Source organism: Bombus huntii, chromosome 3 (assembly GCF_024542735.1).
Source record: "Bombus huntii isolate Logan2020A chromosome 3, iyBomHunt1.1, whole genome shotgun sequence".
NCBI lineage: Eukaryota > Metazoa > Arthropoda > Insecta > Hymenoptera > Apidae > Bombus > Bombus huntii.
This window is the reverse complement of record NC_066240.1, coordinates 12,639,984-12,667,574: the sequence shown is the minus strand read 5'-3', so window position 1 is coordinate 12,667,574 and position 27,591 is coordinate 12,639,984. Positions and strand designations below refer to the sequence as shown.

The window sequence follows — 27,591 nt, the reverse complement described above, 5'->3', positions numbered from 1 at the left end:
AATGTATATTATACCGTATAATCGCTATTCGTGGACGAATTTCCTTCTGACCAATCAGAACGCGTGACTAGGATTAACTTGACCATCTTTGATTTCAATTACTACGACTAGAGTGGTCAGAATAATTAATTCGTAATATTTCTTGTTTTAAAAGAAAAGAGATATTAGTTACAAATTTTTATTTCTGAAATAATGTCGGATGATAATGTAAATATTATCCAGGAAATAAATAAATTAAATTTGGAGTTAAAAAAGAAATTGGAAGTAGTCTCAAAATGGAGAGGTATATTCTAATACTAGAGAGGACATTTCCTATTTGCTAATATATTAATTATTTCTATAATAAAAAGAGTCTTTTTAACATCTTTTTCACTTTTAGTCGAATGTGCTCAATTGCAACTAGAATTTCTGAAGTTGTACACTCCAGAATGTCTTGAAATTTTCGAATCGCTTAAACAAATGACTGACATGAGTATCGATTCGAATACTAAGTTTAATAATCCTTAGTTATTAAAAAATACCTTCTTATTAATGTACCATCACGATTTTCAATAAACAATATGAGACAATTATTTTGAAATATATTTATTACATTTGAATATAGGACTGATACATAGAATGTATTTCTGGTTTTGATAACATAAAGACAGACATAGATATACATACGTTGATCTTTTATCCGACGAAATATAAATTTACACTAGAATAGAATCATGGTGTACCTTTTTAAACTTTATTAAATATCTTTTAATATCGATATATTTCGGTAAATTTATGTTGCATGTTGCATATTTCACAATGGAAGAAAATAGATAAATAAGGTACTTTAACGCGTTATTATGCAGCATCATTTGGAAGTATTCAGGTAAATTTAATCTGGACAAAGTAAGAAAAATGAACTTTTTATTACGTGATTGCGAGGAAATTGCTGAAAATCATCTAGTGTAAAAAAAATTAAACGTCATCGTATGTTATGCTCTCTGATGTTCAACGACTGTTTTAATGTATTTTATTATATAACTGATAATTTCTTCTGCGAGGCGTTCGTCCAAAATTTTTACTTTTTTTAAAGTTCAAATGGCTTTATATTATTAGCGAGATAAGAAATTTTGAAGTTCGTCCATTCTTGGGAAATAATGACAAAAATTTCGTTTGATAATTATTGTCCCTCATAGCTTGTCGTTACATTTATTACTAGAAAAAAAAAGAAATACACCTCGCAAATAGTTCAAAATTCAGTCGTTCCTTTTCCATTTTATTATATTAAACGATATCCGCATGTAATGGAATCAATCTGTTGTACACAATCATGTACGCAAAACTCGAAGCCACTTCAACCATCTTCATCGACATGTTCTCGAATCGACTTTAAAAGTTATTCGATTCTTTGATTCTTTATCTCTTTCGTCTTAAATGAACCCACCCGCTCAATAAAAGTAACATGACTCTTATCGCATTCTTGGATGATATATTGTTTCGAACAACCTAACCTCTATTCCTTGACCTCAACGTTTTTCTTTTTCTCTCGGTTGCAAACCAAATAAACGAAATGCTGAAAGTTGACTATAGAAATGAAGCTCGGTTCGAGGTCACTGATTTGTTGAAAAGCCACACCCGTTTCTCGACATCGTCTCACTTAATTTTAATCCTTTGTTTTTTTATCGGTCCGATTGTTGAGAGCTGGTCATATCGTAGGCGCTGTTCAATCGTCGCCCGTTGTAGGGGTAAGTAAGGTAACGATGCCAGTATTGGTAATGATAACGTCGTAAACAAGAGTCGTTTCCATCGAGGCGACATTGATCGGAGATTGCAGTCGGAGTCTGTAATTGCGACAATATCAAAGCTGTGCTGGCGCACGCTTCTCTGCTTTTTGGTCCTTCTCTTATTTCTTGGGCGTCGCAGATTTTTCCCGCTTCCACTGCATAGTTACCTAAACATTCTTCTTCTAGGTCGTTCTGTACCTGAAATTAATAGGCAATTTATTTTATTCAGCTTTATATATTTTAATGGGATTTCCCTTTTTCTCGTAAACAATAAATAAATAAATAAAATGAAATAGGATGGAATTGTGTTCGACAAATTAAGTAACTAGAGTTTTAAATAGAGACTTTTGAATGATCAAGATTAGGGTAAGAATATTTACGCAGGCCTTGCAGATTTGAAGCATGACGCAAGGAAGATAGAGCATCTGTGATTCGTCTCCACCTAAAGTGTCTACTGTTCTGCATCGTCTCTCGATCAGTTCTAGCTCTGGACAGGCTCTATTTTCTTCCATGGCTTTTCACAAAATGTAATAGTTAATATAATGTATTGGTACTAAACAGTATAATACGATATAATGATTAATCAAATTGCACCTTCAGTTTCTATTAAATTGTTGATGCGTTTATCCTTGGATTTAGAGTTGCTACTATTCTCTCGGAAGTTCGAGGTTTGATTACCCTGTACATGAGTTGCCTTTTGAGCCTCTATCCTAGTCGCCACATTGTTCCTGAGTTCGTTTAGTGCTTTTCTCATTTTTTCGAAGGAATAGGCAGATGCAATTCGTGCCATTATCTTATCCTTTACCTATCATTTTATTTAAACATTATAAAATATTGATATATACATAACGCTAACTGTCGTGTCATGCATATTAATTGGTTTCTTTAAACGAGTCATACCTTTTGCATATCTATACCATTTTCAGAATCTCTGTATTTCAAAGCTTCCTCAATAATCAAGTCCTTAATGGTTTTCTGTCTGGGATCTAGTTGATCCAACCTGTCTTTTCTTTCGTCAGCTTCCTTTTCGTATTCTCGGTCGTTTGCCTTCAGATTCTCTACCATATTCTAATAAACCGATATATTAATTCAACCATTGTAGATCGAGTTTACGATTAGAGAAAGAATAAGAAAAAGAAGAACATTTTCTACTTCTCTTAATTACTTCATAGTATCGCTGTAACATCCATTCATCGTCTTGATTCGGAGTCCCTTGGCCAACCATGAACGTAGCTTTCTTCTTTCTTCTATCAATACCAAAATATTGAGACCAATCGACGCTCTTCTTTCTCACCTCGATAGATTTTGACTTGCCTAACTTTGTCACATTCTCCTTTTGCCCTTTTGGCGAGGGGGTCACCTTTGGCGCTTCCGAAGAACTCTCGTGTTTATGCTGATCCCCATGTTCATGATCGTGATCGTGATCGTGATTATGGTCATGATCATGGTCGTGATCGTGGCTGTGATCATGCTTGAAGTTGTGAGTATGATTTTGATTATCCACGGATTGAGTGCCAAACAGCGCTCCCAGATCTTGAGCGACCTTAAAATGTAAATAAATAGATACTTTATTTTAAATTTAAATTTAAATCATTTGAATGTACGATAAAAAAAGTAAAAATTAAGTATATTTTAAATTGAAAGTATCTATTTAATATTTAATCACGCATGTAATATTTGACTGCAAATTGCTAAAGAATTTCTAGAAAACTTCTCAGCTGATTTACCTTGGGATCGGTAATCTGCTTTTTGGTAGATGTAGATACAGGTTTTGGGCTCCTCTTGGCAACTAGATACCGTTTAGCCATATTTCTGTAGGTCCTCAGGGGTCGTCCTATGGAATACCCACCATTCATGTTTCTTCGTTCGCCCATTGAGAGGTACAATAAATTTGGGTCTTGTTCCCGATCGCCGAAATCGTTTTCCTCGGATTCTCGACTCTGACCTCGGGCCATAGACTCTTTATTCAACAATGCACCCCAGGACATTGGACCTGAATTCCTATTATCCATAGTTTCGTCAGTATTTTAAATCTCACCACATTTTTAAACTTTAACATTAATAAATATACGAAATATTTTTTATAAGGATTATTTTGTACTAAGAAATAACAATGTTTATATAAATTAAAATATAAATTAAAATGAATTGAATGAAATAAATCATTATTTTAAAATTAAATAACTTAGTCCTATTATATTTTAAAATTATGTAGGTTATCGTTAGTCCAATAAAGTTGAGTATTAAAATTCATATTAATCGCTAACTCGTATATTTTGTTGCCTCGATCGCCCCTGTATCGATCATAGAGCATCTGACGAGAGTCCATGTACCCTTCGTCATCCGTATCTCCAAGATTATACGGAGAGCCATCCTGCAGTTCTTCTAGAAATAATTTCGCCAACTCCTTATTGTCAATATTCGATCGTTCAGAACCATAGCCCCTTTTACGATTGGAACCTCGTTCACGTTCTCGAAATAACGATGTGACCGGTTGTTCCTGGATAGTACCAAACAATGTAGCTCTTTCTTTTCATAGAAATATAGTATAACAACGTCGACTAAGGAAAGGAAGAAACGCTACCTGCTGTTGGGGTACATTCTCTAGATAGTCGATCAATGCTCTTTCCAGTAATTTATTATTCAAATCTTGGAAACCATTTCCTACAGTTTCTAGTTGTCCAGTTTCTAGAACAAATTTCCATTACGTAGAAAATATTTATGATCTAAGATTTGATTGATCTTTCTACGGTATATAGAGTGTTCCAGAATGAGTATGCCTGGACAGGAAATTGAAGATTAAAAAAAGAAATGAGTAGAACAAACATGATAAAGCTTTTTTCTTTGAGATCTTTCGTAAAAATATTATACATGCACTTAGCTAACTCTAACGTGAATAAAAGTACATAATATGTACTCGATTTATGTATACATATAAATAAAACATAGAACGAGTACATTTGCATTTTTATTCGATCCGAAACGTGCACGTACACGATAAACCTTCGATCTCTAATTTGTTGAAAAACAAAATTTTAAGAGAAATAATTGTATTTTTTTCTTCGGACTTGGCCAATTAAAGCGCTCTTTATAAAATGGAATAGCCGATATAAAAGTAGGTGGTGTATGAAAGTGAATAACGAAATATGCTAAACCATCGTGATGGTTGTGCATGAACCTTATGCATGAACGTGCTAAACCATCATACGAGAGAGTACCATTAGGCAAAAATTCTATTTCTTCGTCCTCCTCTTCTATTTCTCTTTCACCCTGACGTTCTCTGTCAAGCTTCCTTTCTCCCTCTCCACCATGATACTTAAACGAGCGTAGATCATTGTAGTAGTCTTGCGAATTCGTATCCAGAGATCGTTGTTTTCTGGTAATGGCATCCAAAGCACTCCTCAAAGATTCCTCCATCGAATGATGGGGCATGGGTGCCAGCGCCGTCGCCGACCCCATGAGTAGAGACACTAATAGCCATTCTTGAGGCAGCATTTTACCTTCAAAAGCAAATAAATGTTACAATCTTGCATTTATAGATTTTTGTAAATCGTTTGCACGTTCTTTGTGGAATTGTTTACGAATGTCTATGAAACATAATATTACGAAATTGCATATAAAATTGTATGTTCTATAAGACTAATTAAGTAGCTTTCAGAAAAAGAAACGGTTCGTAAGACAAAATCGATGAAATAATTGCGTTGCAAGTTTTAGATTTAGTTATTTGAATATTTACTATAATTTCATTCTGTATGTAGTTACAAAGTGAAAAAAGATTTCATGATAATTCAACTATTTTCATATGTCTGTATATTATTATATAGATGTATAATATATATTTTATGTATTATTTATTTGGATAGCGAATTTTAGTCCACAAACTATATATACATCGAAGTTTTACAGCGTAATATGGAATCTATTAAATTTCATTTTTAACGTAGATCAAAATTGTAGCGTAACTCCTGAAGGAACATATGCTTAATCGTACACTGTTTTGCAGAAAGCTTCTCAGTTATAACGCTGAAAATTACATATTGTTCCCGTATGTACGTATTTCCTAAAAATTCGTCTTCTAAATTTTCTTCAGATTTAGTAAATGTTAGCATCGAATCTGCTATTCTAAAGCAATCATGCAACAGACGATCCCAGTGTTAAAGGAAAGCTACTTTATGGTATCTTCAACAGGTTGCCTACCCAAGTGTCATAGTACAGAAAAGTCAACCCATGGACAGGAAATGGAAGCCTTGACTTTATGATCTTACGTTAAGAATATTTAGGAGGTTCAGTTTGGTTCTAGAAAATGGATAAGAACATCGACGAGGATGACCAGCGTTAGAAGAGAGTGGAAAGTGTGTTAGTAGTTCTCTTTAATCAGCTTTATCAGTCGATATCGATTCCGCAAAAAGGCCAGCGAAGACTTCTTCTTAACAGAAGACGTAGTAGTGAAAACTAGTGATGCAACAGGGATTGCTCTACACTCTACGCCCTGGTCGATCGACTTTTTCGTTACAGAGATTGATGTAATTCTACATCAATCGATGATTCGATGCTCAGGTAATCGATTGTATTTATAAAATATTTATAGAATGATTGAGATGCAATGGGATTAAATTAAAATTAACTTGAAATTCATATGTTTGTATAAAATATTCTTCAGCTATCATAAATGATATATACTGTTATAGTTGATGAGTTTATAACAAAAATATGACTGTCTACCTCCAAGAAAGCAAAAGAATACTTTATAAAATCTCCGATTTCTGTTCAATATACAGGGTGGTTGGTAACTGGTGGTACAAGGGGAAAGGGGGTGATTCTACGCGAAAAAACAAGTCGAAAATATAGAATAAAAATTTTTTTTTAATTCTTTTTTTCTTTTTCTTTTAAATTTTTCCATCGAGACAACGATCTACAGTGAGGTCCGTTATAACGAGACGTGGTAGAGTGCACGCGTACCGAGCGAAAATTCAAAGTCGATTTTCTCGAAAACAAAGCCTCGAACGAAAGATTTGTATTCTATATTTTCGACTTCTTTTTTCGCATAGAATCACCCCTTTTCCGCTTGTACCACCAGTTACCAACCACCCTGTATATAATATGATTTGTAGGAGTGTATCCATTTACTATAATTATACTACAGAATAATCGTATCTAATTAAATCATGAAGTTGTTATTCTCGAGACAAAAGTTTTTATAGAAACAATTCATTTTCATTCCATAATAGATCATAAATTAAGGCAAAAATCATTTTATATAATACGCAGTGAATCTATCATAGTTTCTGGCAACTAGAACCTATCGTTACTATACATTATTTAAAAGGTCGAAAAATTTGATAAGGATCGTTCTTGTTACGAATGGTTCTTTTACTGTCGCGTTACTTCTGTGTTGTTGCATTTAATTTACATAACTAAATTCCTCTAATTTACATAACTAAACTAAATACGTACATAACTAAATTAGTACAGTACAGCACTTAATTTAGTCAACAGAGACTAGATCGTCGTTATAAGCACCGAATATTTTATTTTACAGCGATAAAGGGAAAATCTAAATGGAAATTTTTACTACTTGATAACTAAATTTACATAAAAAAATAAAGTCCTTCATACAGCAGCGACTGTAGTCGATAGACTGACACTTACGAAATATCGATAGAATAATATTAATTAACAATGAATGTTAACAATAAACAATAAACGTTTAATGACATAAGTAATATTTGACTCGTAATAATAAATTGGAATTGATGTGAACTTCGTCGTGCAAGAGTTAAATAACGAATTTAAAAACGACGAAACGAGGATGAATTTTCTAATGACAATGAATTTTTCCAATGATAAAAAAGATATAATCTGGACATTAAGGAAGAACTTTCTTCCCCCTTGTTGTTCCTGAATGACGCGACGCTTCTCAGATCGATAGACGTAATGCATTCCACGCGTACAATCAGCTTTGCCGCATCATCGTGAAATCCGATTAACATTGACCCTCCTCCTATTACCAACAACTTTCTGCGTATTCGTAACTTATCTATATACGTATATACAATAACCATTTTATCGAAGAAATATGCAGAATCGCATCGATCGTATCAAGGAGCACGAAAATACGCGGTACAGTCGCTAATCGATAACCGGCTAACAGAACACCAACACCGTGCTCTTAAATTTCATTCAAGGTATTCGGAGAAACCTTTGTCGATAGACCGTTTTTGTACACATTGTGTTTCATTTGTCTTTGATCCTTGATCAAGCGATTAAATTGGTCGAGTTAACCGAACTCCAGTGACTTGACTTTAACTTTGCGTTTATACAAAGACAAATTATTTGATTTCCACTGTGCCGAATTCAAGAAGAGTGTGCGAAATATAGAAAGTTAAATATTGATCAATCGCGGAAACTAGTCTTTAATCCTTCGACACCGTGACGAACTTTATTCGCTTCATCCCTTTCAATAACTGTATGCTTTTAGCATGCGTGTATGATGCTAATTCGAACGAATGAAAAGAATTAGAATTCACGAAATTCGGAAGAAAGGAAAGGAGAACTGACAGCGAACGAACGGTTCAAGAGAAAAATAGTACAATCGATAAAATATTGAATTCGAGGAAATTTTAAACGAAGTTACGCTCACAGAAAAATCAAGAACGGATTTACTATTCGTACTTGTAAAAACTTGATAATTTACGAGAAGATCTCACAAACAAATACGAATGTTATATGTCACTTTCTGCATTTATTTATAGAAATATACACTTATATCACTTTTCCACTCAGCTCCTCTGACTTATGTGAAACGCGAACGGTGAGTTGTACATACAGAAGAAAGAATTTTATAAACATTACTTGTCGCATTACGGGTAATAAATATCTATTTCATCGTTAATTTGACCGCACGGTCAGAGGTGATTCGTAGTGCCATGAGTCTAACAGATGGTGAGGCTAAACTCAAGCTAGTGATACAAAATCTCTACAAGGAAACAGGGAAACCCTTCAGCAATGCAAATACTTTCGTCCTTAAGCAAAAAGAATGTAATTTTTAAACTTATCGACGTGAATTTCTTCGATGTTAGATTACTTCTAAACAAGGGACGAGTACGCAAGTTAGAAAGATTGGTTTGATAAAATTAGAAAAATGATATAACGACACTGTTTTATTCGATGGATAACTTACTTGATTTTTAGTTAGTCATTCGCGTGGCACAAGCCAGTGTTTTATTTGGTTTGCCCGTTCACCCTTGTACCACTGCTTCCACCGTGACAATTCTCCACGGATTAGATAGAATATTGGACGACCTGCTGTTTCACGACTACCGATGACGCGGCCTCTTATATAGGGAACACCAGGATCGATAGAACCGCGCATGGAATCACCGTGGAGCAGCAACAAGTAAAGGCGTGTGGGGTGTGCCTGAGAAAACACGCCAAACCGGAAAATTATAATCACGCGTTACATCAATCCAATGAACCAGCCAATTCGAGCGAACCCTTAGAATCCCAAAAGAATCTCCCCCTCTTTTTTGTTTTGTCGTCCATTCGAAATATGTTAATCTTTTTGGATAATTTGATATACGGTGTTGTTCGAAAAGTTGGTAGAAAAATTTGAGAGAAATTTGACGATATTCCACTTTTGTAGTATTAGAATGTTATTAGGTTGTCTGTGTAACGTTAACTTCTTACCAGCCGTTCGGTAGTTTCCAGGATTTAGTCGTTTGACGTAGTTCCTGGAGGTTTCTAGAGTCTCCAGTTTTCTTGGAATTAAAACAACTTTTTGAAGGGTGGAATAAATAATAGGTAAATGACGATATGCTAACGATGTTTGACAAATGACACACGTGGACTTGAATATTTCGATTGAAATATCTCTGCGTGTTCTTCATCGATACATTGGTTGACCCAGAATTTTTCTATTCCATTACTGTATTTAACGTTATGACGTTCTAGTTTTACACATTCTTTTCAGTTCTATCTAATATATAATAGAATATATAATAGAATTTTGTTCGATTCTTATCGTTTATATATATATGAATTCTTATTTTAAAAATAATTACCAGTGAGATGCTGGAAATTTCTCAACCTACTTCTTCATGACCTACTACTTCTTGGTTTTTTGATCAATTTTTGCCTTTTCCTTAAATTTCTCGTTCAATTTATGTAGCACCGTCAGTACAATACCGAGCAAAGATGAATACCGATTGAATTTGCCTCGGTGGTGTGGGAACATTCCCATAAGAATTCAGTTATGTTAACGTTATTAAACATGTTTGAACAACGTTATTAAAAAACATGATCAGGATAACTCTACAGAAGTCCACTACATAACTCAAAGCCTTGCAAAGAATCTCTATGACATTTGTTACAGCATTATAAATATTTCAGAAATACTTTTTCAAATTTCCACGACTTATGTGATTTCAGTTTTGAACGAAAGAGAGAATAATTATAGAAAGATATTAAACAGACTCTTAAACATTTCTTTCAAAAAATCAAAATATGAAAAAGCAGAATTTAGTAATGTAAATTGAACTAAGAAAAAGTTGCATATGAAATGTTACGTTAAGACAACGTTGATTCTTAATGGAATGAATGGTCGGTAATGATCTGAAATAGTTTCCGTGAAGCATTACGAAGGATAGTTAAAGGATGAGACGATTTGACGGAGTTTTTAGTAATAATTTTCTCGGGATTGTATGCGTCTCGTTTTGTTCAGAAATCCTCTCTCCTCCAGAGTACGAGAACAGAGTGCGGGTGACCTAAAAGAGAATTCCCAGATAGTTAAGGGATCAGTGGGAATTTTTCAATTTTAACATTCCTATAATAGTTGAATATCGGTATTTTGTGGTATTAGGGTTTTTAATTATTCCTGGAACGAAGGTGTTCTATTTTTGAAAGTCACGAAAATGTATCGCAACAGAGAATAAAATTACGATTGAAAATAATCATGAAACCGAAGGGACGATATTTTGAAAAGTTGAATTACGTTTCACTAAATTGAAATTCTCAAAATCTTGACTTACGCATCGCTATACCATAATTTTCTACCATATCCTCTTACGATTAGTTAAGTTGTATTAACTTTAAAACAAATACAGTCGACTCTCCTTCTTATAACACGATTAATTCTTTCCGCGTTGTATCGAAATCACATTAAAGCGAAACCAAAATAATATGATGGAAATATTCATGCTATACGAGGCTTGCATAAATTTATTAAGCCGTGCTATATGGAGATCGTTTTGTAGGAGGGCTGGCGCAATTTTTTCACCGTGTTATACCGTGTTATAGGAGAGTTATTACTGAAAATTCTCAACGCGAGAATTGATTGTAATTTTAACAAATAAATAAAAAAAAAAATAGGAGAATTGAGCGTACTAGAATAAGTGTTGTACGATTTCCTGAACGAGCGTGTGTAGTGTACCTCAGACCCTGCAATAATCTATTTCACTATATTATTGTTCATGTTGCAAATCATTAAAATTATTTGCATTATTATTTATTAACAATACAGGGAAAGAATAATAAGAAACATCGATCAGTGCCTTTGACAATAACGAGAACGATATCGCTTATCCGGTTTTACGATAAGCGATTGGCTATCAACGATAACGAAAAGAGACTTACGGAACTTTCGACGAACAACCACGAGCGAACAGTATCTGGACGAATTTTCAGCAATAACATCAACGGAAGTGGATACTTGTGTAAATCTAGATCTCCCACAAAAAGAATTTCACAAACGTGAAGATTTTTTTGAAGCCTGAAAAACATTAAGGATAAAGTATTAGCCGAGGAAAGAGCAAGTTTTTGAATATTTGTCTACATAAAACGACTTGTTTCTACGCGATAACATTCATGGCTGTTCGCTAATCGATCCGTGTAATCCCCTGTGCCGCTTAACGATCGTTAAAATTAATTAAATCGACAAGGTTCTCTTGCGCGTAGCGATAAAAAAGACACGTTTGCTGAAATAGTAAATAGTTTTCACGCACCGATTCACCAATGAATGCTCGATTTTTTGCCAGAAGAAATGGAAGCTAGTGACCTTAATCGTGTTACCTTCGGAGTATTAGCTGGTGATTCTTATTCCCTTCGGTTATCCTGAATGTGATTCTTATTGAACATCGTTATTATTGATATTACTATTACCGCTTTTATTGCGCCGTAAATTATACGAAGCCCACAAAGAAAGAGGTGATAAGTCTGATTTTTATGTGATAACTAAAGTCCATTGATTAAATTTGATGATTAAAAGTCACTAATTTAGCATAACGTGATTAATAGCCTGTGCTGCAAAAATATGTGTTGAAAAATAGGTGTACAAGTTTCATGAACAATCAACATAGTTAATGTCGTCATAATATTTATGTCATGATATTTTTGTAATGTTCAACAGAGCAATAGAAAACATATATTTAATCTGATGGTGAAATAATGGGGACAGTTTTAGTATTATAAGATTGATCGACAACATATAGAATGTAGAAAATCCTAAAGGATAGAATATGTAACTTATCATATCTTCCCCTGTGATCTTCATATATAACCTAATAGATAATAATATGCAAACCTAGTAAAACAAAAAATACATAAGTATGGCAAAATTAGTAGAATCGCAAAAGTATGTTGACAATTTGCTGTACCAAAGTTAATATTACGAATTACGTTCGAATGTGTATTTAAAGTAATATGCATCTCGTTAACGACAGAATCATTTGATTAATTTGTATAATAGGAAGCATAAAGGAGAAGCGCGCGTTTAAACGAACTTTTATAATCACGCAGAGCCAAACCAGGTAACCACCCAGTATATAGAAATGCAACAGAATTCGGTATCCAATACAGTTCCTGTCCTTTCGGGGCCAACCGTCATTACGGCACAACCACAAGGTATGTATATCATCTTCCTGATAAAAATATGTAAAATATGTTTATAAAATTATTGTTAACATATAGCATACAATATAATATGTAAAATATAATGATAAGTAGTCTGTGAATATTTTATGTATCTATGAGAAACTTGAGAATGAAAAAATGCACAAAGTACATAATGCGAAATATAGTATTCGTTATAATATTTAATGTGCAAAATAAATCTCTATTACATATGAACTATCCTATTATATATGAAATATGATGATATATTAAATTCGGTCAGGAGAAACCAGACAAGAAAGGAGACCGATTCCTGTGAATACGTTGAATTGGATATCGACACCAAGGTCACAGCTGACCGTACTTTCTGGAACTCACTTCTTATCTAACGTGGAACAATTGGAAATTCAGCAGATTGTTGACCTCAGCACACGTTCGTAATTCATCTAAGTTTAAACGAAAACAATGTCGATAAAGATAACTTATGCTTGGCTTGCGTACAATTGATTATCGATTTTTTAATGAATGAAGCTTTTCGAACGTTATTTTACATTCAAATTAAATTATACATATAGAGAATTAACCCATCGAGAGTCGCATGAAAAGTTTGCATTTACAAACTGCGTAATGTTCATATCTTTAAAATCGAAGAGAATTCAGAAATGACAAAAGTTTCTTTCTTTCGTGTTAATAGTGCTCGGTAGATTAAAAAAGAAATTCCAATACAGAGTAAAAGTACCAAAAGCTGAAACGTTATTCCTAGCAATGGAAACAGAATCAAAGAATGAATCAAGCGGTTGGAGTTGCTCCAGATTGACTCGCGACGATTTTCAGTTAAATATTGTGGACCAATGCGGCGAAACCGCGTTCACCATGGTTATGAATTCCATGTGGACGTTTGCTTTGAATAAATCGCACGTGAGTAAAATCCAGACTGTATACAAGATTATAAAATAGCTTGACTATATTTTTATTATTTACCATATAACAAAAAGATGAAAATTTCATTGTACAGAGTATGTCGGTGCTAAGCCCAAATTTAATTGGCACAATAGGACAAAATTTGCATATAATAGGTTCCAGTTTTACGGTGTATGATGCAATAGGAAAGCGACTTTGTAATATATACGGGCCAAATGTTAGTGATTGTTGCATGTATCAAGAATCCCAGTTTCAGGTAATTTTTGTCTGGAAGAAAAAACGATATACAGGATGTGCCCAAAATCGGGGTACGACCCAGCTGGGTACAGAAATAAAACGAAAAACGATAGTAACATTATTTTCAAATCGTGACATAAATCATGTTTAATAATACAAACACGAGCAAAAACAGAAATTTCATACTTCGAAGCTAACAGTTAATACACAGGAACCTGGCGAATTTTCAAACTAACCTTTTTAGAAAATAAAGCGATTTTTTTCATATTTTATTATATAATTATACATTGCATACGACCGTTTGTACGACGATTTTAGAGACAGCCTGTATATTTTATTTAATACATATTTGTATATATGTTGATATATATATATAATAATAAGTTAATAATAGCTTATATTTTAATATCTTTGATCACTTTGAATATCTATATCCTTATTTTTAATGAGATGGTATTACTAGGAAGATACGTAAGAGTCATTATCTTCATACTAAAACTAAATAGCACTTATTTACTAATATAAATTGCTCGAAAATACACCTAGCACTACAACTAGAGTTACTTCTGCGACTACAGCTAATTCTACTATAATAGTCACTGTTACCTGCTCGCGCTTCTCGAGTAGCTTGCCGACTTGTCAAAGATGTCGATCTCATGACGCTCCATGTGCCCTGATTTGAAGATTTATTTATGATGTTATTTATGATTTAAAAATTTTAACAAGTCCTTCATCTAAAAAACAAAATGACTATACATACAGTCACATGTTATAGACTTTGGTAAATAAGGTCCCTCCATATTTTCAGAAGTAATAAAAATATTCAAAGTGGTTGATATTATTAAGCTACCTTATGCTTTATTTACAAATCATTTAATTATAGTACATTAATTTCATTCAGGTAATCTCGATCGATGGCACTCATCAAATTGCATCTCTTATGCATCAGTGGGACAATATTCTTCACGATTATATTATGTTAATTACATTTCCTTCAGATTTAGACATAAAATTCAAAACCTTACTCCTCGCCGCAGCATTTCTTCTGGTAAATTCTTTTGTTGCAAATTAGTGACTTAGGAAATTAAAGTTTTCTTTTCTTGGATGTTTGCAAAATTTCATCGTAAATTGTTTTTTTAGGAATATCTGTACTTCAGACAACTAAGAAGATAGTTTTAATCGTGAAAATAAGATACGCATCAACATCGACGTATTCAAACATTACCAACCAACGTACATTACCAACCAAACATTACGTACCAACAAAAACGCGAGGAAAACGCGTCAGCGAGAGGCGCAAATTCTTGCCACGACTCGGATAATCGACGCCGCGAATTAGTCATTCCTCTGTTTCGATTAAGATAACAGAGGTGGTTAGAATGAGTTTAACACTGAATGAAAAGGGTTAATATAAACTTGTATATTTAACATCATTTAGTATTATAATGAGCACGTCACAAATTATTTAATGATAAATACAATTAATTTGATACAGGAATTCGACCTGACTTTATAATATTTCTCGATATATTCGTTAGACTAATCGACTTTAATTTTATTCGTCTGGACCTCTCGATGCATAACGTTTGAATCCTCAAATGATACTGATTATCTTTCGATGTTTTCGTGGTCTTCTCTGGGAGACGACCCCCACTACGCTCGGATCATGTCACCGTTCACGCCCATAATCACGTATGCCACCTTCTTTGTGTGGATAAAATAACGGACCGAAGGCGAATCGACGTTTCTAGAACTCACTGCTTCATAAGAATTATGCGCTTGTCGCTACATCGTATATATTTCGCCAGTTATATAAAACGATCTGCCTGCGATACTGTAATACCACGAGCGGCGGTTAGGAATACGGCCTATGGTAAGCCTCGTGACGTAACAATAACGATCATCAATAATAACGGTCAGTAAAAACGGTCATCATTGATAAATGTATGTAAGTTTTAAACATTGGAGAGATTGTTGCAATAAAGAAGGCAGTTCCATTTTTCACTAATTAATAAATCAATTTAAAATCGATCAAAATTAAGTCACTTTTTCCAAACATACTATAAATTCATAGTCAATTAATATTCGTAGTAAAAACTGTTGTATCTTTGGATATAAAAGCTATATCTTTCTTTTTTTCCAATGAATATAATTTGAATATTGGAGATATTTTATTGCAAACTCATGAAATTTAACCGCATGGTACAGTTTTGGTTCCGATAAGCAACTGATTCCTGATTCGAAATAAGCAACTTACTACATATTCCCTCTTTTTATTTGAACTTACCTACAGAGTGAGAAATTTGAGACCGAATAAGAGACCCGTGAAAGCGGCTAGCCATAAAAGTTTGTGGTCGAATGAACAGTGACATCATTCAGTAAAAAACGAATAGAATATGTATAGTTGCTATCACACTTTGGTATTAGAAATCCCGATGTGTTACATGCTGCTCGACAGCCAGCCTCTCGTATTCATTCTTCTCATTCTTTGTGTTCTTTCTTGTCACGTTCGAAAATAAAATCAAGCCAAATAGTCATAAAACATTCAATAATTGCACAAAAATCGGGATTCAAATGTTGCAATTATGTAGAGGTAAAAATGCTCCTATTCCTCGAAATTGAAATCTTAGACGTGTTGAACATAGAAAAGGACTACGCGAGTCAAAGAGAAAGAGGGACTGAAAGTCAAAGCATTCAGCTAATGTTAAAGGCCCGCGATAAGCTGATACTTTTAAGTCAAAAATCAAACTTTCTTATTTTAGATTTGTGATCGATGAAACTTTAACCAATATGTTTCTTGCATTTTTCTGATTAAAATGACACCGAACACGTTATGATTTGGAGCATATTTGCCTCCTTAATAAATGATAATTAAATACATATCAGTAAGTACATATAATTCAAATTATATCGTGTTTGATCTCATTTTAATCAGATCATACAGATATGTTAGTAAAAGTTTAATTTAAAAAAAGTCAACAATAAAAAAGTTGTACTTTTGAATTGGTATCTGTATATATTGTCTCAGCGATATCCCACATTGAACAATGTTACATTACTTAACCGCGATGAGCCATCGACTTTCGAGGTGCGTTAGGCGAACTTGCTCCTATAGTAGGAATGACAACTGTGCAATTATGCAGGGGATCTTTTTTTGCAGTTGTGCAATTATCGAATGTTTCCTATATGTCTGACTCTTAATTAACAAATGGCCGACCCTGAGCATGTTGTGTATTCTGGAATAGTGTAACTTGTTTACTAATTTTGATAACCTATTAGTTAATAGGGGACAGAGAGTACAAGAAAGTGGTAATCACTTTAGAAAAAATAATTATTAGCAATTGATAGCAACAAACTCGCGATACTTACGTAAATTATCTATTTTTGTCAGCTTTACTGGCAACTTTTTGCTCTGTCGACAAAAACGCAATATTAACGTGAATCAAATTTGATTGAAGAGATTCACTCACGAGTTAAACAAATGTGACTGAGATTAAGTTTAACAATAAAATTTAATTTAAATTGGTTTATTTCCTTTCTGTTGTTATAATTATCGTTCTAATTCAGAAAGTGCTTACCCTTTTATTTTGTATCCTGTTTGCGAACTTCGTTTTCTTATAATTTGTATTTTATAGGCTTTAATTAAGAGTGGGAGATTTCCATACATTATAATATCGCGAGCTATACTTCCTCTACTATGTAGATGTCACCATAAAAATGATCATACAAAATTTAATATCTAATATTAAATATGGTTTTAACAAAAGATTATAAGCAAAACACCAATTCACGAATGATTATTACAGTTCAAGATTCCAAACATTTCTATAAAAGTGATTTTGTCCTCGAGTGATTATAATCGTTGAACTGATTTTAATGTGAACTATACCGACGTATATCAAAATATATATAGTTCTATATAAAAGAAAGGTGACAACCTTGATTATACAAAATTTTGAACTTAATTATACGAAAAATTGTGCTCCCTACAATACTTCAAGTTGTCTTAACAACTTGTTACAAACAACACGTTTTTGTGTTACTGATATTTTCGATAATATCCAGCTATCACATTTTATGTGCCTCATATTTCGTAAATGTATTCTATGAGCATAACCAAACAAAAAATGTCATATAAAAATATATAAATCGTTTAAAATATTAATAAAAATGGTTACATACCAGGCTATCATGGTTATATACCAATATAACGGTAGGTTTATAATCGATATGATCATTAACTGTTACATACTAATCGACAGTCAAAATTCTATGCATGTCCGATGTCATCCCTTTGAGTTCGTCTCATTTCGTTGAGATCTGAATGAGAAACATCAAGTATGAGTGAGATAGAGAGGAAGGTTCATCAGTTGATTCATATATCTAGCGTAAAAACATTTTTTGGTAGGAACTTTTCTCATTTTCATGTCTAGAATCGATTATATAAATATCCTTTACATACTTTGTCTTATATAAATAGCTAAAAGCTGTTATAATTGTAGCAATACTACGCTATAGTTGTAATGATAAATACTGTTAATAATAAATCGAAAGACAAATTAAAACGTTTTATCTTACTTGAATATTTCTCCCATGTATATATATATTAAATATTTTTTCGTGTGCTATTTGGGTTAAAAGTATTGGCATTGCATTTTACAATATTACGTGTAATATTATTAATAAATATTGTATATAATATAATGTGTAATAGTTTTACCCCACATGATTTCGCATTCTGGTTTTAACGTTTCTCACTTATGTCATCATAGATGTCTATACCTTTCCTTCAGAGTAGGACGATAATCGTAGTACAATCAGCCAAAAGGCCATTCTCCATCAAAAAATAAGAAAACATAACATTTTTTCATTTGAGGTTTCATTTTCGAGAAAAATAAATTTGGATATGTATCATATATTTGGATATGGTACGTATATAAGATCAGTTCACAATTAAAAGCTTTTAAATTCTATTTTCTGAAAAACAAGGTCTTAAATGGGAAAATTTTATTTTATATTTTCTACTTATTTTCACGTATATAATAACTTCCTTTGGTTGTTTTCTCTTACCTAGTTGATATTTAATCAAATTAATTTTCAACAAATTTTGAAACTCGATATTTTCTCAAACAAAGCGTCATAAGGAAAAATGTTATTCTACATTTTCGACTTATATTCATATAAGTATATGACATATAATCACCTCCTACTCGATTGTACTGTAATTATCACTCCATTATGTGTATGATGAAATACAAATCTGATTGGTTATTTCTGATAAACTAGTAAAATATAAAAAAAGATAAGCATTAGCATAAAAGTATTAATTATATAAGTAAAATGATTTTATCTCTACATTATAAGTATATACGTACTTCGATTAATAATATCAGTTTCTTTTTGCATTAATAAAGGTTCTATTTGATTATTAATATTAATCATTTGATATTATTTAATTTGATTTGATATTAATCAGATTTCTTCTCTATAACCGATTTAATTGTAAGTACAGATGAACTTTATGTTATAATTAAATATAAGTCATTTTAAAGTATTAGGTTGTCCGAAAAGCTTCTTTCGTTTCATAACAAACAATAGATGAACAACAATTTCTGTTTTATATTATTTTATTGAATTAAGTATGATCCATTTCGTTATATTTCTATTATTACGTTCGTGCATAATTCAATAAAATAATATAAAACAAAAAACATTATGCCTATTATGTCTATTATTATGTCTATAAAAACATTATGTCTATTATTTCCTTATAAAACGGAAGAAACTTTTCGGACAATATAATATAACCAATAGTTAGTATAAATTTAAAAATACATGAGATTTAATGTATTGCATACTGATTTAAAAAAAATCTCTTAAAACAAAAATATGTGATTAAAATGTAATACCTTTTCATGTTCACATTTTTCAGATTCAATTATATAATTTAGTAATATGGATCTTTTAGCTGTCATTGGCTTTATAACTATAATTTATTATCTTGTTTACATTATTTGCCCTTGGTTCCTTGATTGTGACTTACATCTTGCTATCTATGAAAAATTTGGCAAACCTACAAGTAATAATTATGCATATTTTTCAAAAAAAGTATTTGTAATATGCATTATTAAGATTTCTTCTTAAATATATTTTTAACATTTTTGCTAGATACTTTAAGAGATAAAGTAGTATGGATAACAGGAGCATCAAGTGGAATTGGAGAACATCTTGCATATGTTTTGGCAGAGGCTGGATGCAAATTAATTTTGTTAGCACGAAGGGAAGCTGAATTGGAAAAAGTAAAAATTAATTGCTTGCAAAGTAAATAAGTTTTTGATAATAATAATTATTATTTCTATTAATTATCCTCATACTTTTGCACAAATTTAATATACTAATTCATTTATTTTTAGGAAATAAAAATTTAAAAAGTTCAGACATTGAAGTACTAGTTCTAAATATTTGTGATGTAAATGGTCATGAGTCAGCACTTAATAATATCATTGCTAAATTTGGCAAGGTAAATACATATTATGTTATGTTATTGTGATCGTTTATTACATTAAACTTTGATTATACATTAAATCAATTTTAGTTGGATATACTTGTAAATAATGCAGGACGATCACAACGAGCATTATGGGAGAATATTGACATATCCGTTGACAAAGAAATGTTTGACTTGAATGTATTTTCACCAATAGCCTTATCTAGATTAGTAGCAAAATATTTTCTCAAAGTAGGTGCAGGTCATTTTGTATTCACTTCAAGTATTGCTGGTGTTACGGCATCACCATTTTCTGCTACATATTGTGCAAATAAATTTGCATTACATGTGGGTATAATACTTTAATTATAATCATATAATCGTTAATCTATATGTATATATATTAATAAATATTTATTATATACAGGGTTATTGTAAAACTTTTGCTTTAGAAAAAATTGATAAAAATATACCAATTACAGTTGTATGTCCAGGGCCAGTATATACTAATTTTTTGACAGAAGCATTCACTGATAAAAGTGGTGAAGTATGTATATATAATGTATTGACATTATGAACTATTTATAGTTCTTTTTCGTGTATCTCTATTTTATAGAAATATGGAGAAAATGTGAAAGAAGATCCGAAAAATAAAGTGAGTGTAGAACGTTGTGCTACACTGATGGGAATTGCAATAGCAAACAAGCTTTCTGAAGTGTGGATTTGCAAACCAGCTATACTACAGCTGGCGTACCTTGGAACTTATTATCCAAATATTGGATTATGGTATGTTACTTTAGATTTATCAAAATTTTCATTTAGATATTTTATAAAATTATTTTATGTTTTAGGATAATAAAGTATCTGGGAGCAAAATTTATGCATCGTTTGCGAGATAATAAAACAACTATTGAAACAAGTACAAAAGAAACACAATAAATATATATTTTTTCTTATACTTCAATATATATTATATATTATGTTGTTTTTATTCAACTCATTTCTGATTCACTAATTTATAATTGTAGCTTTGTGCAATTTTTAACTTTGTTATATTTACTATATAAATTCAATAAAAACAATATATTCATAATTAAAAAATTTACTTATAAGATTTTTACAAATTTATAGTACTCGATCAGAAATTATACTATATTTTATCCCTTGCAAGCATTTCATTCTTATATTTCTTGCCTCTCATTATTGCTTCCTTAAATAATTTGCAATACAACTCTATGGCACAAGGTGTGTCATCATTTCCAGGAATTGGATATGTTATAAGTTTAGGATCGCAATTTGTGTCTACAATACCAACTGTTGGAATACACATTTTAGCTGCATGGATCACTGCTGTGTGTTGTTCAACAACAGACTGCATGGTATTCAAAAATATACACAAATCTGGCAATCTGGTAACAGCTCCAAATTCACATGTGGCATTTGTAAATGTTCCAGGCTTCCAAAGCCTTGTATGAGCATACTCTTGACATTGCTTTGCAGTTTCTTCTACAAGATAAGAAATTTGAGAATTTCTTGCTATGAACAAAATTATTCCATTTCTGGAAGCTATGTGGGCTGTAAAATTTAATGCTTGTCGTAAAAGTTCAGCGGTTTGATCTAAATCGATTATTAAGTGACCTAGCCTAGATCCAAATATAAAAGGTCTCATATGATCATTTAAAGAACCTTCTTTGTGACCAAAATGTACTCTTGCATCAAACAAATCTTTGACAGTAAACATATCATAAACATGAAAAAAATCTGGATGACTTAATGGATTTATATCTTCTAGACTCTCTATGTTTGAAACTGAAATATTATAAATTTATATTTTATTCAGAAAAAAATAAAAACAAGTATGTGAGATATAAAAATTTTACCATCTTTAATTTCTTGTTGCACTTCAGGTTTTGTGGATAATTTATGCTTCGAGCAATATGTGAGTAATGGTCGCAAAACACTCCAATTTCTCCATACTGTAATGAACAACATGCTTAAAGTTTACAATAACTTAAAGAAACATTTAAACAATAAAAAAGTGAATAAGGGGAAGAGAGAGAGAGAGAGAGATATTTACATTTAGATGAAATTGTTCGTGTTACGATAGAAGTCATTGCGTATACTTTTAATTTTCTATACTATCGACAGATAATTATGTCATGCACACTTATTGCTAAAACAGACTTATTTAATATAAATGCAATACATATTTCATTAATTACGTTCAGATTATGTTACTTATATTTTTTATCATTAATTTCGGCACATTGATCTAATATATACCTATAGACATATTCCTATGTAATTTCATATACCTATGAACACAAAAAAGAACTAGTTTCAACTTCGCACACCAGTTTACGATATATATGTATTACTACGATATATGTATGTACAGGGTGAACCAGTTAAATAAATACGGTTTCCCTAAATATCTGCCATATTTATTGTGGTATGAAAAGTATTCTCAGCACGAAGATACTATATTCCAAACCCATATGCAACAGTGGAAATAGTTCTTTTTTTAATTTGCGTACCAATTAGAAAATACTATCACCACCTAGTTGTAAAGAGCTGGAACTAATCTTTTTATGAAAAAATAAAAAAATCAAACTTCTCGGTCTATAAGGCGTATTCTTGAACTATTCAGGAATTAAATTAATGCTTCCTCTCAGAAATATTCTCTGTATAATATTATTTCGATTCCTTACGTAATTAACTCATTACATAGAATTGGTGTAAAATGCCATATCTTATGTCAAAGACCAGCGCTCTCTATCAATTAAAAATTTTGTTCTATGTTACAACCACTGACTCGCTGGTAGAAGGCGCCATAGTGCACAAAATAGAGCATTTTGCATTAATTACATATAATTAATTAATTACATAGGACATCTAAGCTATGCTGTGGTTACAAGATGTAACGGTATAAATTAGAATATTTGAAAAGAAAGACTAACGCATTGCATGCGAATGAGACTGCAGTATCTGAGAATAAGAAAATAGCGTGATGATGTAAAGCAGTTCCCGAATAACGCCACCCTTCGGTAAATTTGTAAATTATTGTCATGAAGCAGAAAATAAACTAATACCAATACGTAGAAAATCGGAATGATATTATACATGAAATATTTTTGAGAGTTAAAGGCTCAATTTAATTCCTGAATAGTTCAAGAATTTGCTTTACAGACCGAAAAATTTGTTTTTTATTTTCCTCATAAAGAGATTAGTTCCATCTTTCCATCGCTAATCTTAATTAATTTCTTAAGTTCTAAGCTTTCCTAAGATCTCAAATCTATGTTATATTTTGTCCATGGTGTTATTGCTATGTAAGCCATTTTGCGATAATACGTTATTTCTTAATATTGAAATTTTTAATTATATTTCTTTCTTGTAAGGTATTTCACATAAGTCAGACAAAAGCGTTTGAAATACTTTTAATAAGACATCTACATGAAAGTTTTGTGCAACTTGTAACAAATGTTACACATCCAGTGTGTTTATGTATAAATTTGTAATTTGTCATATAAAACGTGTGATATTGTGATGAAAATGAGCGGCGAGGATGATTGGGACGTAGAACGATATAAGACAGAACATGAATGTGACGAACATTGGGAACTTAGACGCAAGTTTCTTTTAGCTCATAAGGATAAATTTCCAGAAGATGAACTTGTGTGTTTAGCTCAAGTATTTACAAACGTGGAATTGCTTGGGTGCAGGTAGTGTTTAATCTAAAATGTGATATCTATGTTTTATTAATTTGCAGTTTGTTTTATTATATGTTTGTATATTGTAACTCACAAAAGTATTCAAACCCATACAAGTCTTTTATAAATGTTATATGAAACATTTCCAAACTTCATTAACACTGTAAATGAGACTTGAGTATCATGATTATGTTGATAAAATTTCAAACAAATCTGGAAATATGCATAGATGCTACAAGATACAAGTATGAATTTTGCAAAAATTGTACAAGTATTTAAATAAGCAATTATTTATTGCATTAATAAGTCACAGTATTTAATGGGATCTATTTAGATATATCTAAGATGGCTATTTGTACTGCATACTAATTTTTTATCAATATATGTTCACAATAAATATATTGTATAACCTGTTCAATGAGATAAAGCAATAGACATAAACAAAACGTAATTGCTGTGGATGCAGTTATTAGCTGCCAATCGTTAGCTCAAATATTTTTATGAGTCGTTTTACATATATTTAAATAACATTTATTTTTAGATATCCTAAAGAGACGATGCAATTAATTGCAGAGTTAGCTCAAGATATTGTTGGTGAATATAGAGAAAAACGAAAAATTAAACTGCAAAGAAAAGTTGTGGAAGCTTCGGATGCTGCTAGTTCAAAGGTTAAAGGTATATCTAAGAGCTGTGAGTTCTACCATGTGCTGAGTATGAAAGAAGTGTAAGAAAACTTGTCCTTTAAGTGCATTTCTTAAAGAATAATTTTTTAGGAAGAATTACTTCAACGTCTTCCAATACAACCAAAACACCAGCACAATTACAAAACACAAAGTTATCACATAATTTATCATCTAATAAAGTACCTGTGAAACGAAGGAGATTGGAGGAGGCTCCATTTGGCGATATTGTTATAATAGAAAGGGTTGGAGATATACCACAAAATATACTTACTAATGCAGTCAGTGTGTCAGGTGGAAATTTAGAATGGAAATTTGATAAAATTAAGGACTCTTAGTATGTATACAGTATACATATATATATCTTTTCCTTTCCTTTCTTTTTCCTTGTTCCTCAGGATTATCTTCCTATTTCTTTCTTTTTCTTTTATAGTAAATGTAATATTTTTATAAATTCGAAACTGTTAGCGGAAGGTTGTAGTTCTAACCAAAAGTCAGCGAAGAAAGAAGCATCCATTTTTGGATTACATGAACTACAGAAGTATTATTATACGATCAAGGTTTATAAAAAAGATTTGTTTTTATTTTCATATATATTGAGCTGCTACCAAAGCTTTATTTTAATGTTTAGATTAAACACAATATAAATAGGAATGCTAATGTAACTGCAACGACAATGACTACATTAAAAGATGACGCTATCTCTGATGACAATATTGGAAGAAAATTAATGAAATTAATGGGTTGGACTGGTGGTGGTCTTGGTAAATCACAACAGGGAATAGTAGAACCTGTTATGTAAGTATAATCTTCATTTTGTTTTGTAAAACATTTTAGAAATGGTACTTTTATATCTACAGGATTCAACAGCAAATGAGTAGGAAAGGTCTCGGATTAAAGCAAAATTCTTGCTCTGCAAAAGATTTAAGAAATAAATGTAAAGACATCATGAGAAAGTACCTTTCAGGTGACATGAGAAATGATTTAGTATTTTCTGTCGATTTTACAAGTGACGAAAGAGCAATAATCCATCAGTAAGTGCGTTAATGCAATTTTTCGAAATAATCAGTTGGATTGAAAATATTAAGTATGCGTTCCAATTTCTTTATAGGATTGCAAGACAACTCGGTTTAAGGTCGCATAGTTATGGTCCCAAAAATGAACGAACATTGATAGTTTCCCGAAAAATAGACCCACAAGACCTAGTCGAGGAATTAAAAAATTTTGGGGGTAATACTAACAAATATCAGTTAATCGAGCCAACTGGACTGTAAATAAAATAATAAACTTATCTTTCCATATATCATATAAATTTTATGCTTAGATATAAATACCAGTTGCAATAAATCTATGTATTTTATGAAAATTAAATTGAAATATATAATTCAAAACGTGCATTTTACTAATACTGTTAATATTATTTTTATATCTAATTTTTATTATGTAAACTTATTATTCAAATAAAATATTCCATCAAAGAAATTAAATCTAAAATATTTTGTTGCTTTATTTATTACGTAATAGGTAATTTTCTAAGAGTGTCTTAATAGTTGGGAAAAATATTGCTATTGCACAATTCCATGAAATTCTGATTCTCCGAATGCATCCTCTTTCTCAAAAAAAGTTCCTTGGACCAATTTTGATTTCGATGTTCATTCAGTAGAAAAAAGAAGAAGTTTTTATGAAAGCAGAAATAGAATTAATTTAATGGTTACAATAATTACGAAAGATATATATATATATGTATATATATATATGTGGTCAGGTACAATTTCAATTTCGTGAAATAAAACTGAAGAAACGTTTACTTTATTTAATGATGTTCGCGCGCTGAACTTATTTCCAAGAACATTGTATTCTGTTTTAATTAATAGAAGTACAAAACTTTAAGAAGCAAGATCGCTTACAAGTGTACGGTACGTCGCAGTTGCCGTATAATAAGAATGCTTTGGCAGTAGAACAATCAGAAGTCGAAAGTAACATAGATACAAAGGCGTGTGATTTTTTTTTTATTACATTATCACATTATTTAAACCTCGATAACTAAGATGGTCAAAGTGTTATTATATGTATACGTGTATGCGCTGTACACCTCATCGACTGGCAGAAACATCCGATAATGCTTGTTCACGCTACGTTACATATTCTGCGAACAAAAACTCCATTAAAAAAAATATTCTTTTTTTTCATTTTTAAATATTCTCTGCACTAATTAAAAATGCAACATCCCTTTTTTCATTTTATATGGTAATCCTTTTAATTGAATATTATGGACGGATTATGTAGATATGTTCTGTTACAATGGTTTACAATTTGTCTAATATGCTTTATTAAAATAAATCCTACATTCAATTAAACTACTATTAGTAAAACTGTACTATACTGATTAATAAAAATATCATAGAATAATATAATGACAAATATATATATGTATATCTAGTACTTAAAATACATTATTAACGAAACACAGATGAAACGTGATGGATTGTCTTTGGTTTAAATCATATGGAAGAAGCAAATTGATGATTATTCGCTGTAAAGAATAGAGAGAAGACGTGGCATGTACAAGCATTTTAGAGCCCGTCGCTTGAAAGCGATGGAAATATACCGCGCCGCGCATTGTACGTGTTGAATTTATTAATTTCAATTACCACCGGAGATGAACGGTCTTATCTTAAATATAACACGTCAAAATTGAGAATAAAGGGAAAGGAGGAGAGGAGAGGATTTAGAAAGGATCAAGGCGTTCACGAAGCGGAGATTCGAAACGCCTTGATCCTTTAAAAAAAGTCTCGATACCTAAAGCTTACACAAACTTCCCTCGGAATTTTGTCTTCGGTCCAGGCCCTACTTTGGACCGTAATTGATATCTAGAGGGAATGTTACACATCTCTCTTCTCATCATTTTT

General features: G+C 31.7%; 6 protein-coding genes and 1 long non-coding RNA gene across 15 annotated transcripts; 4 read left to right on the top strand and 3 right to left on the bottom strand.

Annotated features, from left to right (window-relative positions):
* Nucleotides 1–134: 134 nt before the first annotated feature.
* LOC126863775 (uncharacterized) lies at nucleotides 135–570 on the top strand. Its single transcript, XR_007688983.1, has 2 exons — nucleotides 135–283; nucleotides 380–570. It is a non-coding gene; the product is annotated as an uncharacterized LOC126863775 (long non-coding RNA).
* LOC126863759 (uncharacterized) lies at nucleotides 570–9,102 on the bottom strand. The gene is made up of 10 exons (XM_050614241.1): nucleotides 8,944–9,102; nucleotides 4,982–5,263; nucleotides 4,348–4,451; nucleotides 4,031–4,263; nucleotides 3,491–3,764; nucleotides 2,929–3,306; nucleotides 2,664–2,831; nucleotides 2,358–2,568; nucleotides 2,144–2,277; nucleotides 570–1,961 (listed from the first exon to the last, which is right to left on the bottom strand). Exons 2-10 carry the CDS (start codon nucleotides 5,256–5,258, stop codon nucleotides 1,659–1,661), a joined length of 2,082 nt encoding a protein of 693 aa, XP_050470198.1. The 5' UTR covers nucleotides 5,259–5,263; nucleotides 8,944–9,102; the 3' UTR covers nucleotides 570–1,658.
* Nucleotides 8,959–19,843, bottom strand: LOC126863770 (uncharacterized). 6 transcript variants are annotated; one of them, XM_050614268.1, is made up of 5 exons: nucleotides 19,715–19,843; nucleotides 17,175–17,217; nucleotides 14,412–14,478; nucleotides 11,394–11,529; nucleotides 8,959–9,180 (listed from the first exon to the last, which is right to left on the bottom strand). In XM_050614268.1, the coding sequence occupies exons 1-5, from the start codon at nucleotides 19,778–19,780 to the stop codon at nucleotides 8,959–8,961; spliced, it is 534 nt and encodes a 177-aa protein (XP_050470225.1). In that variant the 5' UTR covers nucleotides 19,781–19,843. The 6 variants fall into 6 exon arrangements, 2 of the variants coding, with proteins under 2 accessions (XP_050470225.1, XP_050470226.1); XM_050614269.1 differs by lacking the exons at nucleotides 17,175–17,217; nucleotides 19,715–19,843 and adding an exon at nucleotides 14,566–14,714; XR_007688973.1 differs by lacking the exons at nucleotides 8,959–9,180; nucleotides 11,394–11,529; nucleotides 19,715–19,843 and adding exons at nucleotides 12,544–12,676; nucleotides 13,026–13,093 and having other exon boundaries at nucleotides 13,629–14,478; nucleotides 17,175–17,269.
* Nucleotides 11,704–15,752, top strand: LOC126863766 (phospholipid scramblase 2-like). Its single transcript, XM_050614261.1, has 7 exons — nucleotides 11,704–11,845; nucleotides 12,555–12,659; nucleotides 12,931–13,080; nucleotides 13,342–13,565; nucleotides 13,663–13,824; nucleotides 14,707–14,853; nucleotides 14,946–15,752. Exons 1-7 carry the CDS (start codon nucleotides 11,776–11,778, stop codon nucleotides 14,976–14,978), a joined length of 891 nt encoding a protein of 296 aa, XP_050470218.1. The 5' UTR covers nucleotides 11,704–11,775; the 3' UTR covers nucleotides 14,979–15,752.
* Nucleotides 15,436–21,267, top strand: LOC126863763 (dehydrogenase/reductase SDR family member 7). Of its 2 annotated transcripts, none has more exons than XM_050614256.1 (7): nucleotides 15,436–15,678; nucleotides 19,974–20,126; nucleotides 20,219–20,325; nucleotides 20,401–20,640; nucleotides 20,720–20,839; nucleotides 20,909–21,078; nucleotides 21,144–21,267. In XM_050614256.1, exons 1-7 carry the CDS (start codon nucleotides 15,579–15,581, stop codon nucleotides 21,229–21,231), a joined length of 978 nt encoding a protein of 325 aa, XP_050470213.1. In that variant the 5' UTR covers nucleotides 15,436–15,578; the 3' UTR covers nucleotides 21,232–21,267. The 2 variants fall into 2 exon arrangements, with proteins under 2 accessions (XP_050470213.1, XP_050470212.1); XM_050614255.1 differs by lacking the exon at nucleotides 15,436–15,678 and adding an exon at nucleotides 19,738–19,884.
* Nucleotides 21,268–21,378: 111 nt separating this feature from the next.
* LOC126863767 (28S ribosomal protein S2, mitochondrial) lies at nucleotides 21,379–22,801 on the bottom strand. 3 transcript variants are annotated; one of them, XM_050614262.1, is made up of 4 exons: nucleotides 22,689–22,801; nucleotides 22,370–22,607; nucleotides 22,173–22,268; nucleotides 21,379–22,101 (listed from the first exon to the last, which is right to left on the bottom strand). In XM_050614262.1, exons 2-4 carry the CDS (start codon nucleotides 22,404–22,406, stop codon nucleotides 21,443–21,445), a joined length of 792 nt encoding a protein of 263 aa, XP_050470219.1. In that variant the 5' UTR covers nucleotides 22,407–22,607; nucleotides 22,689–22,801; the 3' UTR covers nucleotides 21,379–21,442. The 3 variants fall into 3 exon arrangements, with proteins under 3 accessions (XP_050470219.1, XP_050470220.1, XP_050470221.1); XM_050614263.1 differs by having other exon boundaries at nucleotides 22,576–22,792; XM_050614264.1 differs by having other exon boundaries at nucleotides 22,173–22,285; nucleotides 22,370–22,791.
* A 593-nt stretch (nucleotides 22,802–23,394) lies between these two features.
* Nucleotides 23,395–26,084, top strand: LOC126863773 (NF-kappa-B-repressing factor). The gene is made up of 7 exons (XM_050614275.1): nucleotides 23,395–24,014; nucleotides 24,544–24,677; nucleotides 24,776–25,019; nucleotides 25,116–25,242; nucleotides 25,314–25,480; nucleotides 25,543–25,716; nucleotides 25,794–26,084. Exons 1-7 carry the CDS (start codon nucleotides 23,839–23,841, stop codon nucleotides 25,954–25,956), a joined length of 1,185 nt encoding a protein of 394 aa, XP_050470232.1. The 5' UTR covers nucleotides 23,395–23,838; the 3' UTR covers nucleotides 25,957–26,084.
* The last annotated feature ends 1,507 nt before the right edge of the window (nucleotides 26,085–27,591 follow it).

Bases quoted from the DNA above. Each gene is read 5' to 3' on its own strand.
- LOC126863759 (XM_050614241.1), bottom strand. From the start codon at position 5,258: ATGCTGCCTCAAGAATGGCTATTAGTGTCTCTACTCATGGGGTCGGCG. The intron at 4,452-4,981 runs GTACTCTCTCGT...AATTTGTTCTAG, and splicing joins AATAGAATTTTTGCCTAATG to AAACTGGACAACTAGAAACT. The intron at 3,307-3,490 runs GTAAATCAGCTG...TTACATTTTAAG, and splicing joins AGCAGATTACCGATCCCAAG to GTCGCTCAAGATCTGGGAGC.
- LOC126863767 (XM_050614262.1), bottom strand. From the start codon at position 22,406: ATGACTTCTATCGTAACACGAACAATTTCATCTAAAT. The intron at 22,269-22,369 runs GTAAATATCTCT...TGTTCATTACAG, and splicing joins ACGAACAATTTCATCTAAAT to TATGGAGAAATTGGAGTGTT. The intron at 22,102-22,172 runs GTAAAATTTTTA...ATAATATTTCAG, and splicing joins GCAACAAGAAATTAAAGATG to TTTCAAACATAGAGAGTCTA.
- LOC126863773 (XM_050614275.1), top strand. From the start codon at position 23,839: ATGAAAATGAGCGGCGAGGATGATTGGGACGTAGAACGATATAAGACA. The intron at 25,020-25,115 runs GTATGTATACAG...TTTCTTTTATAG, and splicing joins GATAAAATTAAGGACTCTTA to TAAATGTAATATTTTTATAA. The intron at 25,717-25,793 runs GTAAGTGCGTTA...ATTTCTTTATAG, and splicing joins GAAAGAGCAATAATCCATCA to GATTGCAAGACAACTCGGTT.
- LOC126863766 (XM_050614261.1), top strand. From the start codon at position 11,776: ATGCTCGATTTTTTGCCAGAAGAAATGGAAGCTAGTGACCTTAATCGT. The intron at 13,081-13,341 runs GTTCGTAATTCA...TCGTGTTAATAG, and splicing joins GATTGTTGACCTCAGCACAC to TGCTCGGTAGATTAAAAAAG. The intron at 13,566-13,662 runs GTGAGTAAAATC...TTCATTGTACAG, and splicing joins TTGCTTTGAATAAATCGCAC to AGTATGTCGGTGCTAAGCCC.
- LOC126863770 (XM_050614268.1), bottom strand. From the start codon at position 19,780: ATGACAGCTAAAAGATCCATATTACTAAATTATATAATTGAATCTGAA. The intron at 11,530-14,411 runs GTAACAGTGACT...AATGTTTTTCAG, and splicing joins TACTCGAGAAGCGCGAGCAG to GCTTCAAAAAAATCTTCACG. The intron at 9,181-11,393 runs GTAAGTCTCTTT...GTGTTTTCTCAG, and splicing joins GGTTGTTCGTCGAAAGTTCC to GCACACCCCACACGCCTTTA.
- LOC126863763 (XM_050614255.1), top strand. From the start codon at position 19,761: ATGGATCTTTTAGCTGTCATTGGCTTTATAACTATAATTTATTATCTT. The intron at 20,326-20,400 runs GTAAATACATAT...AATCAATTTTAG, and splicing joins TCATTGCTAAATTTGGCAAG to TTGGATATACTTGTAAATAA. The intron at 21,079-21,143 runs GTATGTTACTTT...TTTATGTTTTAG, and splicing joins TATCCAAATATTGGATTATG to GATAATAAAGTATCTGGGAG.